Source organism: Vulpes lagopus, chromosome 3 (assembly GCF_018345385.1).
Source record: "Vulpes lagopus strain Blue_001 chromosome 3, ASM1834538v1, whole genome shotgun sequence".
Taxonomy (NCBI): Eukaryota; Metazoa; Chordata; class Mammalia; order Carnivora; family Canidae; genus Vulpes; species Vulpes lagopus.
The window spans coordinates 98,621,498-98,639,626 of NC_054826.1; the positions used below are offsets into that span (position 1 = coordinate 98,621,498).

Sequence of the window (18,129 nt, forward strand, 5' to 3'; positions counted from 1 at the left end):
AAGCCCTGTCCCTCAGGCCATTTTTCTGGTTTTTATCCTCAGACACCACCCCCACTCCAGGTCCTCCGGGGCAGGCTCTTCTGCCTCGTGGGCACCACCCACAGGACGGAGGAGGCCAAGCGCCTGCCCACCTGCCCCTCTGCACACAAGTCACAGGCAGCAGCCGTGAGGTGGGGAAACCAAGCCAAAGGGACCAGATTCCTGGGCACGTTTCACCCTGTCAGTCAGGACCCGCCTTCCTTGTCACCATCACAGAAGACCCCGAAGTTATAAGCTGAGACCCCTCTCAGCCGTCACCAGAAAGCCACCCTGGAGCCTGGCCTGTGCTGGCCCCAAGGCTCAGTCCCTGAGGGGCTGAGGGAACACCTCACAGAAACAAGCGTTTTCACTCACACACATAAGAGGCGACACATCCTTTTATAAAATATTTATTCTAAAAAAAAAATCACACTGTACAAATTTAGATAGAACATTCTCAATGCTCATATTTATAAAAATGTGAACATTAACAGACTGGAGTGAATGGACAAACCTTTGTTGCTGTTTTTTTAAATTAGGAAGGAAAAAAGTGTTTTTCCAGGTACAATGATAGTAAATGTCTAGAAGGTGCCCAAGAAACCAGCCGATGAAAAGCATAAGATTCACCTGCCAGCTCCCAGAGCTCGTGTGCTCCCAATGGAATCTGAATCCAAACGTGTAGGAATGGTGTTCCCACAGGGCAGAGGGGGCCTTGCTGACCCACATCAGCCACTTAGTGAGATCCCACAGCCGCGGACATACAGCATCAAAGTTTGTGCTCAGAGAAAAACCAGCACGATTTGTTCATAATTTCCTGTTTCTCTAACAGAGTAGGTTTTCTGTACAATTGTTACAAAGGTCTGTACAAAAGCGCAAAGCTCCTGTGAGGTGTTACTTCAGAGTTAAAAACGGACAGAACTGTCTTCTACAGTCCAATCTGTACATTCACACCGAGGGAGGAACACAATAAAAAAGAATTCACAAAGACATCCCCAACTGGGGAATCCTGGTTTCATAAAAGGAATTGTAAATTTCAGACGTTTTCACCTTGTCCTTGCTAATGGCCTGGCCCCTGTTCCAGGTGGGGCAGCTCTCCCAAAACTGTTTCCCCTTTGTCGCACACACGCTATTGGGGGTGACCACAGCCCGGTGACCCTGCAGGCTGCAGTGAGTGCAGCAGACAGGTGGGAAGAGCTAAACAGCCAGTGGGCATGGAGCCCAGAGGCGCTTCACGTTCTGGGGTGGCGGAAGCAGGCAAGTTCACAGCCATGGGTGCCAGGCAGGGTCCATGCGGCACAGGTTGTCCAGGCTGTTGGCGGCGGCCACCAGGGTGTTCACTTTGCTCTCCCCACCTTCAAACTGGGCCAAGTTGTGCAGGCGGGTCATGATGGCAGTCACTGCTTTCTGCACCAGGGAGACCAGCTGCTGGCTGTCCATGTTCTCAGGCTGCCCGGCGGCAGAGAGGGGAGAGGAGGTATCTTCCTGTGTTTTTTTGTGCCAAGCGATGATCTCATCCCGAAGCACCGTTTTCAAGATGCCATCCACCTGCATGGAGAAGGAAATGGTGCTGGGTTAACCAGGAGCAACCTGGAGGGGCAGCTTCTTAATGAGGTGGGGCCCAACAATGGTGAGCCATAGCACCCACGGCTGGGGCGGATGCCTCGTCGATACACCAGGGAAGGCACCTGGGGTCAAGCACTGGCCAAAGGCAAAGCATTCTGGTCTGAGTCAGGGCACATGTATCCAATGGCACCTGTTGCTGTCACACTGCTTCCTGGTGCCAATTGTCTGTTTCACCCCACACATCTGAGTACCTGTTGAGGGCCTGTTCTGGCACTGCAGCCAAGAGCAAACAAAGCAGAAACACCAACAGCCCTTGCCCTTATGGGGCTTTGGTCCTAACAGAGAAATGCCTGACATGCCCTTGATGAAGGGCATGGTGCAGAAAACAGCAGGTAAGGCGGGCTCATAGGGGGTTCTCAGGGAAGCTGGTGACAAGGTCACATTTGGGCTGAAACAGGAAGGAATCAAGGACACATCGCATGTGGGTGTCACACGGTATGGGTCTCAGGCCAAGGAGAGCCACCCCAGGCCTCTTTGCGGACACAATACAGACTCTGGGTTCTAGCCCCAGCTCCAATACTCTTTGTCTGGGTGACCTTGGGAGAGTTACTTAGCCGCACCCCCCCACCCCGTACCTTAATTTCTCCATATACAGAACATAACAATAGAGCCTCCCAAATGTGTTTTTAGAAGAGATTCCCATACAAAATGGTCTACATTTTAGTGAATTAGGCATTCTTTACATTTAGGCTGTTAAGAAATCTGGTCCAGAGTTTGGAGAAAACCCACTTCCTTCCGAACTACACTGCACTGTCTATACAAAGAGCAATGCACGGTGTTAGTCCAAGCTGTAACAGGCCTCTGAAATATGGGGAGCCTCCTTCATTCTTTAAAGTTTTCAAATAAATGCCATTCTAAGGACTGCCTGATGATTGTTTCCAGAAGTATAACATTCCTATCTCTGTGAGAACGTTCTATTTCAAGCCTTACACCCCAAATAAGTGACCGTGAACTTGCTGCATCAGAGCACAGACTGCTCACTCACAGAGAAATCTCAAGGCTATTTTTACTCATGTTCATACTCATGCTTTCCTCAGAAAGCACTCCACAGAGGGACGCGTGCAACTGAGCACTGAAGAGCACAAGATATATGTAATGTAAAGTCTGTGTTCACAGTTAAGCATTTAGCTAATAATTTTAAAACTGTTCCGACCATTTTTGGAAAGCAACTGGTATGTGAAGGCCTCTCAAGACACAAACTGCTTGTCTGTGGGGAAAAAAGAAAAAAAAAAAAAAAGGGTACAGTGGTCTCTTAAGTTAAAAGAAAAATAACTTGGTTTAGTCCCTAGTTGTGAGGAGAGATTACTCTAGTGGTGAAGACAGGCTCGGAGTCAGTGTGAAATGGATTTGAATCCCGGTCTGCCCTCCTTCCCTGTATCACTGCCCGAAGAAGACAGAGGTGGCCACCTTGTTACCATGACAGAGTTGTCCCACAGCTTCCTGTGGCCAAGGGCATCCATCTCATCTTCCACTGTTGGGACCTCAGGGTGTGCCTTACACGTCACTGTAACCACAGTGCTAGTAAGAAAGGTGCTATCCTGCAGACAATACCTTTTGGTTTTTTTTTTTTTAAGATTTTATTTTTAAGTAATTTCTACATCCAGTGTGCGGCTCGAACTCACCACCTGGAGATGAAGGGTCACGTGGCTCTACTGACTGAACCAGCCAGGTGCCACTCTTCTGCCCTTTTTTTTTTTTTTTTTTAATTTTTATTTATTTATGATAGTCACAGAGAGATAGAGAGAGAGGCAGAGACACAGGCAGAGGGAGAAGCAGGCTCCATGCACCGGGAGCCCGATGTGGGATTCGATCCCGGGTCTCCAGGATCGCGCCCTGGGCCAAAGGCAGGCGCCAAACCACTACGCCACCCAGGGATCCCCTCTTCTGCCCTTTTATAGCCGAAAGATTTACATAAAAGCAAAATGGAAAGCAGCTACAAAATCAAGTAAACAAACCCGATGAGCAACAGTAATAGTTGGGACAATGATCCAACAGAGGCTTCCAACTCCTTTTTGTAATGCTGCTTCAACATCCTAAATGCTTTAGACAGCAAAAATTTCAAAATGCTTTTTCCCAAATGAAAAAATTTGAATTGTTCAGCAATAAGTAGCTTTCTCTCTCCTTACTAGCAGACCAGCAGCCCGCAAGGCCGCGTAGTGTTTAAGTAACACTGTGTGTGCTGCGCAGTCATTGTGGCCTACCTTGAAGTTGGGCTGGGCAAAGCACCGGGCGACGGCAATCATGGAGGCTGTCAACGGGCCGGAGACGCCAATAGTGGTCAGAAATTCAGAAATGTTGGGTGTGAGGCGGAAAGGGACAGGACGGTTGGCATCTAAGTCTCCAGTTGCATCATTTATATCAAACCGAAAGTAGGCCACATTCAGTTTGCCGGTGTCCTAAACATGAGGAGATGTTCTCAGAACTTAACCAGCACAATGCAGAAGTCTGAAGGAGAGGCTTTGCCTGTTCACACCAAATTACCTGAGCAATCTGTAACATCTCGGGGTTGAGTCTATTTAAATGCAAGACGAATTCTGCAAAGCCAATCAGGGCAAGTTGGATGGTGAACATCTTCCGGAACGTCCAGTAGTCTGTGGCATTGGGGAACGTATGCAGAGCCCACTCTTTAAGCATGCTGCGTGGCACCATGTTACTCTGAACTTCTTTGAGGATGTCTCTAAGGACCTGAAATGATATATCACTCCACGATAGCTTCCTTTTAATTCACTTGTTTTCTTCTTTTCAAAGGAAAATTTTCCCTTTAGGGCTCACGTTTTTTTGTTTTGTTTTCTTAAAGATTTTATTTATTTATTCATGAGAGACCAGAGAGAGAGGCAGAGACACAGGCAGAGGGACAAGCAGGTTCCATGCAGAGAACCCGATGTGGGACTCGATCCCGGGACTCCAGGATCACGCCCTGAGCTGAAGGCAGATGCTCAACCACTGAGCCACCCAGGCCGTCCCCAGGGCTCACGTTGTATGCTTTAGGGAACGATAGAGCCATCCGAATAAGAGCCGTAGCTACATGATATGTGATATTTGTCTTACCAAGAATTTACATAAATCCGAATACCATAATTTGTTAACTACAAAATATACTAGACCAGTTAACAAAAAGAACAACTGGATACCACTCTTCTTAGCTAAGACTATTAAAAACAACAGTTTTATAAACTGAAGGAGCTAGTTTCTCAGAGCAGATATATTACATAACACTTTTACACTTAATTCTGTGCAGGAGACTTGTAAACCTATTTCAAACACTGTAAATTCAGAGACAGTCTCAATAAAAAAGTTTACGGAGTTAATTTAGTTCTTGTTAGACCAAATGATAAAGGCACAAGGTCTATTCTTGCTGAAGTCCTACCCATGGGCTCTGAGTAGCCAGTAGAATACAGGCCCTAAGCAACCAAGAACCACATAGACCGTCAAGAACAGTAGTACAAATTATAAAAATAAACTTAAAAAAATTTTATATGAACTTTGGAATTTTTTTTTTTAATTCTGGAAATTAAAGGCTTACAACAATCTGAATAGCTTTTACTCAAGAAAAAAAAGCTGAATTTTAGTGACAGTGTGCTCTGTAGCAGTTTAATTATACTATTCCCATCCCTTTTAACCCACCTCCACACTGGCCTTAAAAACCAACAGCTTTAAAAAAAAAAACAAAACAAAAAAACAAAACAAAACAAAAAAAACAACCCAACAGCTTTGCAATCATGGCAGCTATATGGAAACCAGCAGCCTAATAGCCACTGGAATGGGTGAATGGGTTCAGTGAGCCCCCCAAAGCCTCATCTCCAGAGAATTATCACTAGTCATCTAAGAGCTTCTTGAAAAAAGTTCCATTCATTGGGCTTGTCTCTGAACTCAGAATTCAGTGAGGAGCATCCTACTTCAACTGAAGGGAATTTGCTGAAAGCAATCAGTGACAACCATTTAATGCTGCAGATGCCTGAGGCAGTGATATCAGCTAGAGCACAAAAGATAACAGCAAACAAAAGGAAGAACTAGGGAATGAGATGACCACAAGAGGCTTGGAAAAGCTTTAATATATTCCTAAGAATCTGGAAGACCACTTGTATGCTCATGAGAAAGCTTCAAAAAGCCCTCAGAAAGCCCCATGCTCTCACATCTGGTTGACCCTGAGATTCGATAAACAGGAAGGCAGAGTTGGGCATGTTGAAGACACCGCCCCCCCCATACACACACACAGCCCTTAAAAAGGGGAAAGATTTATTGCTTCAAGGCATTTAAGAAATCTCTTCCAAATCACTAGCTAGCTGAACAGAGATTTCAATGGCTGCACATGACAAAAACATAGACTTTACAAATTAGTCCAGGAAAATTACTAAGCAAACCGCAGCAATAACAACAAGCCTTGGGGAAAAGGATCTGATTTCTAGAGTTGCCACGTATAATTAAAAATATTGTTTTCAACAAAAATCATGAGAAAAGTGAAGGAACAGGAAAACATAGCCAATATACAGGAAATAAAGTGAAGTCACTTGCATCCAGAACATACAAAGAATTCTTAGAATCAGTAACAGAAAAACAAGTCATATAATTTAAAAATGAGCAAAGGACTTGAATAGATAGTTCTCCAAAGAAAATATGTAAACAGCCAGTTAGCATATGAAAAACTGCTCAATATCACTTGTTATCACCCAAAATGAATGGACTATAACCAAAAAGAATAATAACTATCGACAAGAATGCAGAGAAAAGAGAACCTTTATACACTGCAATCACCTGGGAAAGAGTTTGGCAGTCATGTAATGTTAAACATAAAACTTACCATGTGACCCATCAATTCTACTCCTAGGTATATGTTGAAGAGAAATGAAAACATACACCCATACAGAAACATATATATGTTTACAGTCATTGGCACTGGTCATAAGTCAAAAAGTATAAATAATCCAAAAGTCCAACAACTGACAAACAGATAAATTAAATGTGGTACAGTCACACAAAGGAATATTGTTAAGCAATAAAAAAGGAACAAACTACTGATACATGCTACAAAATGGATAAACCACAAAAACGTTACGCTAAATGAAAGCTAGCCACAAAAGAGCACATGGTATGATTCTTTTCATATAATGAATAAGCATATTCGGAAGGCTGGAAGATTCATGTTTGCCAATGTCAGGGGCGCAGAGAGGAAAAGGGAGTGATAGTAAAAGGTATGAAGCTTCTATTTGGGGTGAAGTGTTTTATTTAACTTTTTTTTAAAGTAAGCTCCATGTCCAATGTGGGGCTTGAACTCATGACCCTGGGATCAAGAGTTGCATGCTCTACTGACTGAGCCAGTCAGGTGCCCCTGGGGTGATGGAATGTTTTATAGACAGTGGTGATGACTGCATAGCTCTGTGAATATGCTGAAAACACTGAACTGTACATGTTATTTTATTGTATTCTGGAGGAGGGGGTGGAGAAGGAGAGAGAGAATCTTAAACAGGCTGAATGCCCAGCATGGAGCTCAATGTAAGGCTTGATCTCTCAACTCTAAGATCATGACCTGAGCCGAAATCAAGAGTTGGATGCTTAACTAAATGAGCCAATTCAGAGTACTTCTGAATTGTATATTTATTTTTTAAAGGAATTTTGGTAGTTTTTATGTTTTTTTTAAAAGATATTATTTATTTATTAATGAGAGAGAGGCAGAGACACAGGCAGAGGGAGAAGCAGGCTCCTCATGGGGAGCCCAATGTGAGACTCAATCCTGGGACCCTGGAATCATGTCCTGAGACGAAGGCAGACACTCAAAACATCGAGCCACCCACGCATCCTTGAATTGTACATTTTAAAGGGTGAATTTTCTGCCAAGTAAATGATATCTCAAAAAGGTATTTTAAAAAGCAAAGGATGAAGAAGCAGAGTTAGCAAGAAAACAAGCTAGGGTGCAAAGAGTAAGAAAACGCTATGACACTAAACGGTTATGTACTGTTGTCAGCATCTTTAGCTGGCCCAGCAGGTCCCCATGTGGTCTCTAAGCATGGCCAACCATTACCTTCATTAGTCACACAGCTAATTATAAAACACTAAGACATCTTCACACAAGCAAATATTTGCACATGGAAATCATCAATTTCTACACTGTTAAAGGCAAATGTAGCCTTCAGAATATAATCCATTCATCTCCCACAAACCCTCAGAATGGTCCTTGGTCCACAGAGTGACAGGCAGTGGCCTGTGGCCTGATGAAACCCTGATACCAGTTCCCAAGGCAGGCTACAAGCTGTGTCTACAGAGGCGAATCAGAGCAGAGGAAGGATTCCACTCAGTTTGCTTGCACAAGGGTAGGAGGTTGCACCAGACCTCAAGGCCTGGACTGTCTCAGGCCCTGCCTGCCCTGAGCACTGCCTAGGTGGGTGAGGTGAGTACCCTGTGGGCTCCATCTTGCTAAAAACACAAAGTCTCCCAGGTTCCAGACTAACTGAAACACTTACATGAGGATCTCCCAGTGTTTTATAAAGGGCTGTGACTAATGAAGGTAAAGGTCCAGCTTAGAGACCATGTGGGGTCCTGCTGGGCAGTCAGACCTGGAAGGATGGAGCATGGACAGCTTCCAGCTCCATGCTCTCTCTCCCAGAAACTGTGAAGCCCTCTCAGGAGGCACAGGAAGGAACACAGTGGTGTCTGGGGAGCAGGCCAAGAAAGTTGCCTCTTGGTGACCTACACAATCCCATACAAAATCTCCTCATTCAGACTCCACACCTCTCCTACTTTCTACCAAGGTAGGAATCTGCAGGCAGAGAGGGCCCTTCGTCCACCCGATGACCCTAGAGCAGTCCTCACCTGTGGTAGGCATTGTGCTCCCAAGACAACCAAAACACAGCTGGGCCTGACATGTTTCAGAGCTCACCGATTTTTATATTTTAGAAAGTTTCCACAGTATAGAGACTATATGTTACCTAATACCCCAGCAGCAAACGAGATGAAGGTGATTATTAAGTGGATAAATAGCCTAATGATCCTTAGATTAAGTTTGGCTGCCAAATGAGTTTGCCATTAAGTTATTGTGCAGCAAAAGTCACTTCATTAGGGTCCATGGTCACCTAATTTCTACTACCTCACAAGTCCAAGGAGGCAACAAGGTCCTTCTCAGCTGCCCACTACTTCTCTAAGCACACGTCATGGCAGCACTGCCGCAGAAAGCAGCTGCATGTGAGGCTGCAGGCAGCAGCTCCCACTCCTGACCATCCTGATTTGGTACCTGGTGGCTGGCTTGGGTCCCTCGTGCCTGCACCGTGGCCAGTCTGTCATAGTACCGGGATATGGGGTTGTCATGCTCGATGCCCTTCTTGGCACAGCGCTGCTTGTAGATCTCCACGAGGGAAAGAGAAGAGGGGTTGTCTTCCACAAGGCGCATCTGTGGGGACACTGCCACCACTCGTGGAACTGAGGAGAAAGGAGAAGGAAATTGGGCAGACTGAGAGAATACACCAAGTAGCGCTTGACTCTAACCTCCAGGGACGTCCTGGGAGCAGCTCACTCAGCCCTTCATGAGCAAAGGAAGGGGGTAAAGTTGAAAGTCACACACCATGTGCTTACTTGGCATACAGCAAGAAGGCCCATGTCTCCTGGGTGATGGAGCCCGAGCTGCCATCACTTGTGATTAAAACACATGTGAACAGAAACACTTTAGAAAGCAATCTTTAAAAATAAAAGTTAGAGGGCAGCCCTGGGTGGCTCAGCGGTTTAGCGCCGCCTCCAGCCCAGGGTATGATCCTGGAGTCCTGGGATCGAGTCCCATATTGGGCTCCCTGCATGGAGCCTGCTTCTCCCTCTGCCTGTGTCTCTGCCACCCTCTCTCTCTCATGAATAAAAATAAAAGTTAGAGATTCTGCCAATGTCCTCCATCAGGGTTCTATCAGGAGAGTTCAATCTTCCCGCTCACTCCAAGGTGCCCATCCAGTGTGGTTATGTTAACTTGTCTCCCGGTGTCGGGATGGCTGGCCCCACCTTCGGGAAATTAGGAAAACACTCCAGTCATTTTCTGTGTTCTGTGGTTCAGCTATGGAAAGCTCCCAGAACGAAATCTGATCACTCCACTCAGTAACTTTGTGGAGCTGTATTGAGAGTGAGGCACATGTGGCACCTGGATGACCACTCTTGCACTGGAGACGTAGTTGATGAAGCAATTCGTCTCACATGATGATAATCTCCAACAGGACTGCACTCAACCAGAAAGTGCTGGGTGTGCCAGCCCTGGAGCCAGACAGCCTGCACTCACATCCCAAGTCTGTTTTCCCAGTGATGTGACCTTGAGAATGGTCACTGGACTTCTACAAACTTCAGTTTCTTCATCCATAAATGAGTACAGTACGTACCCCAAAATGTTGTTGGCAAATTATACTTTAAAAATACTAGATCAAGATACTACTACTAAGACTTTTTTTTTTTTAAAGTAAGCTCTGTGCCCAATGTGGGGCTTGAACTCAAGACTCTTGAGATTGAGAGTCACATGCTCTACGGACTGAGCCAGCCAGGTACGCCTTAAGACATTTCAAGCCAAAATTCCCAAAAGATAGCAAGAAGGTAGCAAAATCAAGCTTGTCCACAGGGGGGCATAGCAGCAAGCTACACTGATGTTGCTTAGTGAGCAAGCGGAAGCTCTGACCTGGTGTCTGCACCAGCCAGTCCCTAGGCCACTATGACCGTCTGCACCCACATTTGGTGTCAGTGTGGTATACACACACACACACACACACACACACACACACACACACACACATTTCTGACTTCTACTGAACCCAGAATGAATTTTGCCTAATGTCAGTTAAAGCACAACTACTGGCTTGCTGCCATGGCTTCAAACCATAAATTCCACAGTGACTCTACGGCATATATGTGAACTGTTGTATGATGCTGACCAAGAGTTTGTTTCTTTGGAAAAACCAAAGAACCATCTATTACCCCAGACATGATCAACACTATAGATCACATTATACACATGTTAACATGCAAACGGTTTTCTATAGATTTGTTTTTTCGATCTACTTATTTTCAGGATATTGAACTTAAGGGTAAAAGATTTTAGGTCAAAATGGGCTGGATTCTTAGTGGTCAGAAGAAAGTTCCACACGGGACTAGATAATATGCATTGCGATGGGCTCCTAACCTTGGAGACGAGATGCTAAAATGTTTTTACAATGGTTCTCTACTCTGAATAGGATTATAGGCAGCTCACCTCTGCCCCTATTAGACAGAAATGGATCATCCACGAATCACACATAAGTTGACATGGAAAGATCTTACTCAGAGAAAACTGGTTGCCATGTGACCAATATTTCTACAGCCTTCACAGGGCTTCTCGACCCTCCTCATGCTGCATGTCCTGCCGGGAAGGTGGGTGCCAGCAGTGGCCACACAGTGCAACATGAACTCCAGAAGTCATCCAGAGAGCTCACTTAAACATGCTCATGACATGCTGCTAACATGCTCACAATATGCCCTGTACTCAGCCAATGTTTCACCAGAGCATGGATGGACTCCCGGGCAAGGAGCAAAAGCAGTGTGCCCAGACACGGCACCCGCTTATCTAAACAAGTATTCATCAAAGCACTCATCTTGTAGCGAGGAGCCGAAAGGCTAGGGAGTGGCTTCTTGTTGGAGCAGGGCCCTCATTCCAGAACTCTCCCTCCTTTGTGTGCTTCAGGGCACTCTCGGTTCCCAAGAGACGGCACATGAAAACCCGCAAAGGCTAGCGGGATCAGCTGTGTACCCCCAAAGTGCACCTCTCATACCTGTGAAAAATAAGTGTCTCTTTGTGGTTTCTTTCCTCTTCTCCAAACAGGGGTTTAGCAGGCGGAGCAGCTGCAGCACACGCTCCTCTCGCCGGGACTCTGTCAGGCAGGCATCGTTCATGACGAGGTATGGGTAAATCTTGCCGTTGTGTCCGCGGATGTACAGTCTCCGGGCTGCGGTGTTGTGCTTCTGCACGATCTCCACCCTGGGCATAAACCTATCCAAGCAAGCACACAATGAAATACTAGCTCCCCAAGGCCTCAATTTCCAATCCTTTCCTTTGAGAAGAAACAGAACTTTTAAGAATGGCATCTGGAATTGTGGTGACAACACAGACTACTGCAAGTCCAGGTGTCACTTTGACAAGGTATAAATGGTGTGACATTATTTTACAATGTGGGGGAAGACACCTTGGCAGAGTGAAAACACAAGGTGGAAGAGAAGATGATGCTGTAAGCTTTAAAACCATCAGGCCATAGGGTCCTGCCTCAGGAGCTGAATTGGCGCTGAGCCCCCCCAGCCACAGAGCCAGTGGGGGGCGGGAGGCAGAGTCTGAATGTCAGGAGCAGGATAATCAGGCACAGAGCCCGCCGGGGAGCAGGTGCCCCAAGAGTGAGTGTGAAGACTACACACCCTTGCCTTTACCTCCCTGCCACGGGCCTTGGCCGCCAACAGAAATCAGGGAGCAGGGAGGGCTGGCCCCGAAAAGGAGTCACATCCAGATGACTGGGAAACCCATTTCTGGATGCGTGAAAAAGCAGACTTCTGGTTATGACCATTTGTTACAGTACTTCTGGCATTTACAATAAGATACAACATATGCTCTAATACATATTACAATTGTCCAATTCTGTTTTGAATATTGAGCTTTAAGAGTTTTATAGACTGGGGAACTTTCTATTCTGTCCAGTTCCACGGGGATTCAGAAAAGGTATTTTTAAAAGCAAAGGAAACACAAACTTGACTCCAGACATTTCACCCATCACTTAGGCCAGACCCTTTAAGTGCCTGATTCCACAATCTCATGTTCTCCTGTTTCAGGGACTAGGAGAGCATGGGGGAGGGAATGAGTCTGCACCACGGTACCAGTTCTGCCCTGCAGCGGGCAGTGGTGTGTGTTAGTGGATCAACTGCCATGCTGGGTTCACTCACCGAGCAATCTTGATGTAATAATGGGTTGGCTTTGGCATCAAAAATTCTCCTGGAATTTCTACTTCAGCTGTCTGTGCTGAGAAATTGCTTAAAAACCGGCACTTTTCTTCTATGAGGAAGAACTTTGGAAGCTGCTTGGTTTTAGCCTCCAGGATTTTGATCCACTTTTTCAACTTAGAAATAAGGTTATGAAGCTTCATGGATCCTGGAACACTGAAGTCAAAATCTCCAAAATAAAATATAATTAAAAACATTTTTAATCATCTGGGTTATCTGGAATTCACCACAAAATCATGCTCAAGAGCCTCGCGGGTAGGAAACAGGCATGTTTTATTCTATGTCTAATCTGGAGCAAAAAGCATTTTAGTTTCTGTCGCTCTTTAAAGTGTAAGTTGAAGCCTGAGCAACATCTCTGCTGACCCCGAAACTGTAGGAGGAAAGAGATGAACTGCTAACAGGAAAGCTCATCCCCCATCATCACCAGAGGTTACGTGGAGCCCTCCAAGGGGCATAGGAGCCCCCTGGGCCAGCCCTGCCTGAGAGCAAGCATCACACTCAGGAACCATGGCCCCATGTCAAAAGCCAACACAGTCATCAATCTGAAGCTAAAGGAGAAAAAAAAAAAAGCCCAATCCAGGCAAACAGTAAATTATAAATCAGTTGATCAGAAGAAATTAAGAAAAGAAACAGAAGTGACAAAAATGGAAAACACGCACTTTTCATTTAAGCAATTAAAACACTCCTGTATTTCTCAGGTTTTACTGAAATTCGATATTAAAAGGTCAATTCAGCTGAAAAGTTAGTCTTTAAAAAAAGCCTCAGTTCCACACAGATGAGCACCGGTGGTGGAAGGGGCTCCGAGTTTCTCTAATTTGCCAGAGCCTGAAGGTCAGGATAAGTCGAATCATTTCTGCTGCAAATAGACCCCATGGGAGCTACCATCCTCTTGCTGACAAGGATGGGAATCTGTGATGCGGCAGGGTACCTTCACACTCAAGCTGAAGGGCTCTCTGGTGCCTTTTTTTTTTTTTTTTAAAGATTTTATTTATTTACTCATGAGAAACAGAGAGACAGAGAGGTAGAGGCACAGGCAGAGGAAGAAGCAGGCTCCATGCAGGGAGTCCAACATGGGACACGACCCTGGGTGTCCAGGATCATGCCCCAGGCCTAAGGCGGCGCTAAACTGCTGCGCTACCCAGGCTGCCCTCTCTGGCGCCTCTTGTAGATGCTCTTCTGCAGAGTTAGGTTGTGTGTGGGAGATCCTGATGCAGACTCCTCTCCCAGGTCCTCACTGCCTCCTGCAGGCTTGGCCTACTTGCTGCCTCCTCCAGGGCTGCTAGGGACTGGACCAGGGCCAAACGCAGAGAAAATGATTGGGAGTCAATGTGAACGTAGAACCAGGGGCTGGTGAAGGCCCCATCAACACCTACACAGGCAGCCCAAAGGCACCAGAGGGACTATGGCCATCCAAACCCCAGCGTGACCTTAGCACGCCCAGAAGCACTACAATCAAGGTGATCAACTGTCCATCACCACAGGCACCCTGTGTCAGCCGTATGGCCACACCCACCTGAGCCCTGAATCCCTAACTCCTGGCCACCACTAACCCATTCTCCACTTCCACTGTAACACTACTTCAAAAAGAAAAATTTTAAAGATTTATTTATGAGACAGAGAGAAAGAGAACACGTGGGCGAGAGGGAGAACAAGAGAGTCAACATAAAAGGCAGAGGGAGAAGGAGAAGCAGACTCCCCATTGAGCAGGGAGCCCGATGTGGGGCTCAATCCCCAGGACTCTGAGACTATGACCTGAGCTAATGGCAGTTGCTTAACCAACTGAGCAACTGGTTATTTTACAAATGTTTCTTAAGTAAGAACCATGCAATAAGTATCCTTTTGAGATTGGCTTTTTCGCATTCAGCATAATTTGAGGTTCAGCCAAGTTGCCAAATCAATGGCTAAAACCCCACTTTATTTATCTCATGTGAGTACAGATATGGCACACTTTGCTAATCAATTCTCAGTGTGGCATTTTTGCAAATAAAATGGCTGCCACATTCGTGTTCAAGTTCCTGTGTGTACATATGTTCTCAATCCCTGGGATAAAGGTGAGATACTATCTTCGAACTTTCTTCTGCTTCCTTATGGGGTTGGGAGTTAGCCAACATGTGCGATGTTGCCCGAGGATGGAGGTGGGGCAACTCTCACTCTGCTGTGTGGACTAGAACATCGCACTGAAACACAAGAGCTGGTTCTTCCTGGGAAAGAAGGATCAAAGGGGCTGCAGAGCTCTGACATATGAAACTCCATGCTTAGAAGAGGGTTAGAGCCTCATAGCGCTCTTCCTACGAATTTCAGGTTTTGTATTTTTTTATATCAAAATCCAAATGACTTTGTCTCATAATGAAATCTATTTCAGACTACATTTGATTTAATGAGTGGACATTTTAAGATAAAGACATACTGAGTATCATTTCCCTGGAGTAAAATATGATAGTTTCCATAAAATTCATCTCAGGACTTTTTTCAGGGAATAGTGACAGACCCATCATGTGAATGTCACAAAAAAAGAAATCTAAGATGACAGATTTCTTTTCATGTGAAAAAGGTGTGAGAGGCTCATGTTTTACTGTTCAAACACCATCTTTGTCAAGGTGGTAGGTGCACTGAGGAAGGCCCTCAAGCTTAAGGGGAGTCCAGCATTACCTTTAAAGTCCCACTCACACCACAAGGGAAAGAAACCCGGGGCCCTGGGGCTACCTGGAATGATGGCAGGACATGCTGTATCTGACATAGATCAAAAGAAACTCATGGCTGTAGCTGCAAAGCATCCTTTGCCATTAGTGGGATAAATATTTTACAGGATTTCAATCTCATCTACACAGCACATATTTCTAGCTATGTTCTCTACAACGGAACAGTTCTTAAAAGATATTTTAAACAACTAACAGTGTGACCACTTTTTCTATGGCTTAGTGTATCAGTGAAGAAAGAAGTTCTGGACATAATTATAAAAGCAATAATTAAAGTAAAATGTTTCTTTTAGCAGGCAAGTTGACCAGACAAATCTTCTTTCCTATGATGATCATTCATGGGTTGAGACTCAAAAGCCTGCAGGAGTTCCCCAGGCAGCTAAAGAGATACTCTGAGACCTGGTGCTTGCCAGGGCTCCTCTGCCAGAGGACGGGCAGGTCAGCAGGGTGGCAGTGGGACATGGGTGGCAGGACTGCCTGCACACCAGGGGACATGGTTGGCCTTGGCAGTTGGCCTATGTATGCACGCACTGAGGGAACCAGGGGCCTGTCTGGCAGGTGAAGGCTGAGGCCAAAGGAGACTGGACTCATCTGCCACTGATCATGCAAAGCTGGAGCCAAGATTCATGCTCTTGGGGGCCTCGGAAGACACACGAACCCAACCCAAAACAAGGACAAGTAATGATGATACAATCTCCTTGTCTTTCTACCACCTGAATCCACTACAGGTTTGAACTCTACGTGTCACCTTGAGCCCTGTACCTCGAGCCTATCTCACCTCCCACTGTTCAGTTTTCCAACAAAAACCCAATGGAGGAAGGGACAGGAAAGGGTGGTTTCCCCATGAAACCTTTCTCTTCCTAACAACCTCCATCTCCTCACATGGAGCCTGGCTCCAGACCTTAACCCTTCACTGAAGAGAAGGATGTGCAACCTTAGGTTGCTGAGTCACAGTGACCTTGTGATCTGAGTCTGCATTTTATTTTATTTTTAAAGATTTTCTTTATTTATTCATGAGAGACACAGAGGGAAAGAGAGGCAGAGACACAGGCAGAGGGAGGAACAGGCTCCATGCAGGGAGCCTGATGTGGGACTCGAGCCTAGGACTTCAGGATCACACCCTGGGGCAAAGGCAAGCGCTAAACTGCTGAGCCACTCAGGGATCCCAGAGTCTGCATTTTAAACAGAGTATGGCAAGCTTACCCAGGACAGTGCTCATGAAAACAAAGAAATAACAAGTAGATGAAATGTTAAAGACGAAGAACAGTGAGTGGAACACTTCTCTAGGTACAGGAGAGTGGAACACTTCTTTAGGTACAGGAAAGGACTCACCGGTTGTGAACTGGCCCTTCAGCTTCTGGAAGACAGGGTCCTGGGCAGTAGCCTGTGCCCGCCTGGCTAGAGACTCAGAGGCTGCGCTGGAGAACATGGTCGAGACATTGGACACATTCTCCAGGCCTACCCCAAATGTGCTCACCAACTTCTTGACAAAATTTAGAGTGTGGGGGGTAATTTTGGCATCGGACACTGCTCCACTTTTTTCAAATGCAACAGAGTAACATTTCGCCAGGCCCTGCTGGAGCTGCCTGAGAACCTAGTGGAAAGAGACCCAAGATGATTTACAAAACAGCTCTCAATTCCAGCAACTAACAGACCACAAAGCATCTGACCAGCATGTCCCCTCCACCACCTCCCAGCACATAGTAGGTGTAAGATCAGTGAGTACAGCATAGAGGCAACCTGTATGCTCCACACTGTCAGCTATGTTTTTAACCATGAGGAGAAGTGTCCTGAACACAAAAAATAAAAAAACCCCACTTACGTCATACAAACACCCTTCTGTTGATTAGCCATAGAAAACACCTTATATGCAGACAGCTTTGCAGTTACTGCTGCATAAAGAAACAGTAATAAGGGGGCCTCCTGGCCAATAAAACAAACATTTAGATAATAAGGACTCATCCTTTTGTCACCAGATTAAGGAGAGGGCCTGGCTACCGAAAAGCTCATTGAAGAACTCCGCCTCTGGAGTTACCTACACCATGGACCCTGCTCACACCCATTACTGCTCCTGGTTAACTGGAATTAGGTGGTAGTGAATTACAGCACTCACAGATGTGAGCACAGATGTATGGTGAGGCCAGAACTGGCTTTCTCAATCTCATCTTCTTCTGGCATACTCTGCTTCAAATATCTGAGGCTACCTTAGGATGCAGACATAGCTATCTGCTCACTCTACTGTCCAAATAGGTAACACAGAACACATACATGGACCAGGCAGCTAATCTGAAGGTAAGACAGCCCAGAGTACACAGGATGGTAGGTTCCCTACATACCTCTTCATGCCAGTTTTCTCTGAACCAGACCATCTGATCAACGATGCCTTCCAGGGAAGACAGAAGTGTTGGGTGGAGTTCTCGCTGCATGTGCATGATTCGGCTGCAGCGCCACATTGGTGCTGTTGCTCTTATGGGCCCTGGATCTGATGCAGAATGGGACTGGTTACCCACTGAACTTGGCTGCTGCTGTCCAGAATCTGAGAGTAACACACACAACGCCAATGTCAGCGCAAAACTGGCCCGATGCGAGAGATGGTGCTCTAGAGGACCCATCGGCCAAAGGAACGCTGGTTCCTGCAGGCGTGTTAATACATCACGAGGCCGGTTCCCCAGGGACTGTGGGAGCCGCCCTGGCTCTAAGGAGATGTGCGCTGAGGGATTTGGGCACGTGGAGCGCGACTGCCTACCAACCTGGCCTCAGATGTTTCCGTGAAAAGCAAAAAGCATCACATCAAGAGAAAGAGCAACCAGGGCTGTGTGGTACATGG

At 46.0% G+C, this 18,129-nt stretch overlaps 1 protein-coding gene across 12 annotated transcripts in view; it reads right to left on the minus strand.

Annotated features, from left to right (window-relative positions):
- Nucleotides 1–412: 412 nt before the first annotated feature.
- The window catches only part of LOC121486689 (transformation/transcription domain associated protein), a 117,268-nt gene continuing 99,551 nt past the window's right edge, over nt 413–18,129 (minus strand). For 10 of the 12 annotated variants that reach the window (XM_041747817.1, XM_041747825.1, XM_041747820.1 and 7 more), the window contains 8 exons: nt 17,639–17,838; nt 16,635–16,896; nt 12,550–12,775; nt 11,397–11,614; nt 8,864–9,048; nt 4,123–4,326; nt 3,843–4,037; nt 413–1,563 (listed from right to left, as the gene is read on the minus strand). In XM_041747817.1, the coding sequence (XP_041603751.1) occupies nt 1,279–1,563; nt 3,843–4,037; nt 4,123–4,326; nt 8,864–9,048; nt 11,397–11,614; nt 12,550–12,775; nt 16,635–16,896; nt 17,639–17,838 (1,775 nt within the window). In that variant the 3' untranslated portion in view covers nt 413–1,278. The remainder of the gene's footprint in view (nt 1,564–3,842; nt 4,038–4,122; nt 4,327–8,863; nt 9,049–11,396; nt 11,615–12,549; nt 12,776–16,634; nt 16,897–17,638; nt 17,839–18,129) is intronic. The other 2 variants (XM_041747826.1, XM_041747823.1) reach the window with 1 other exon arrangement.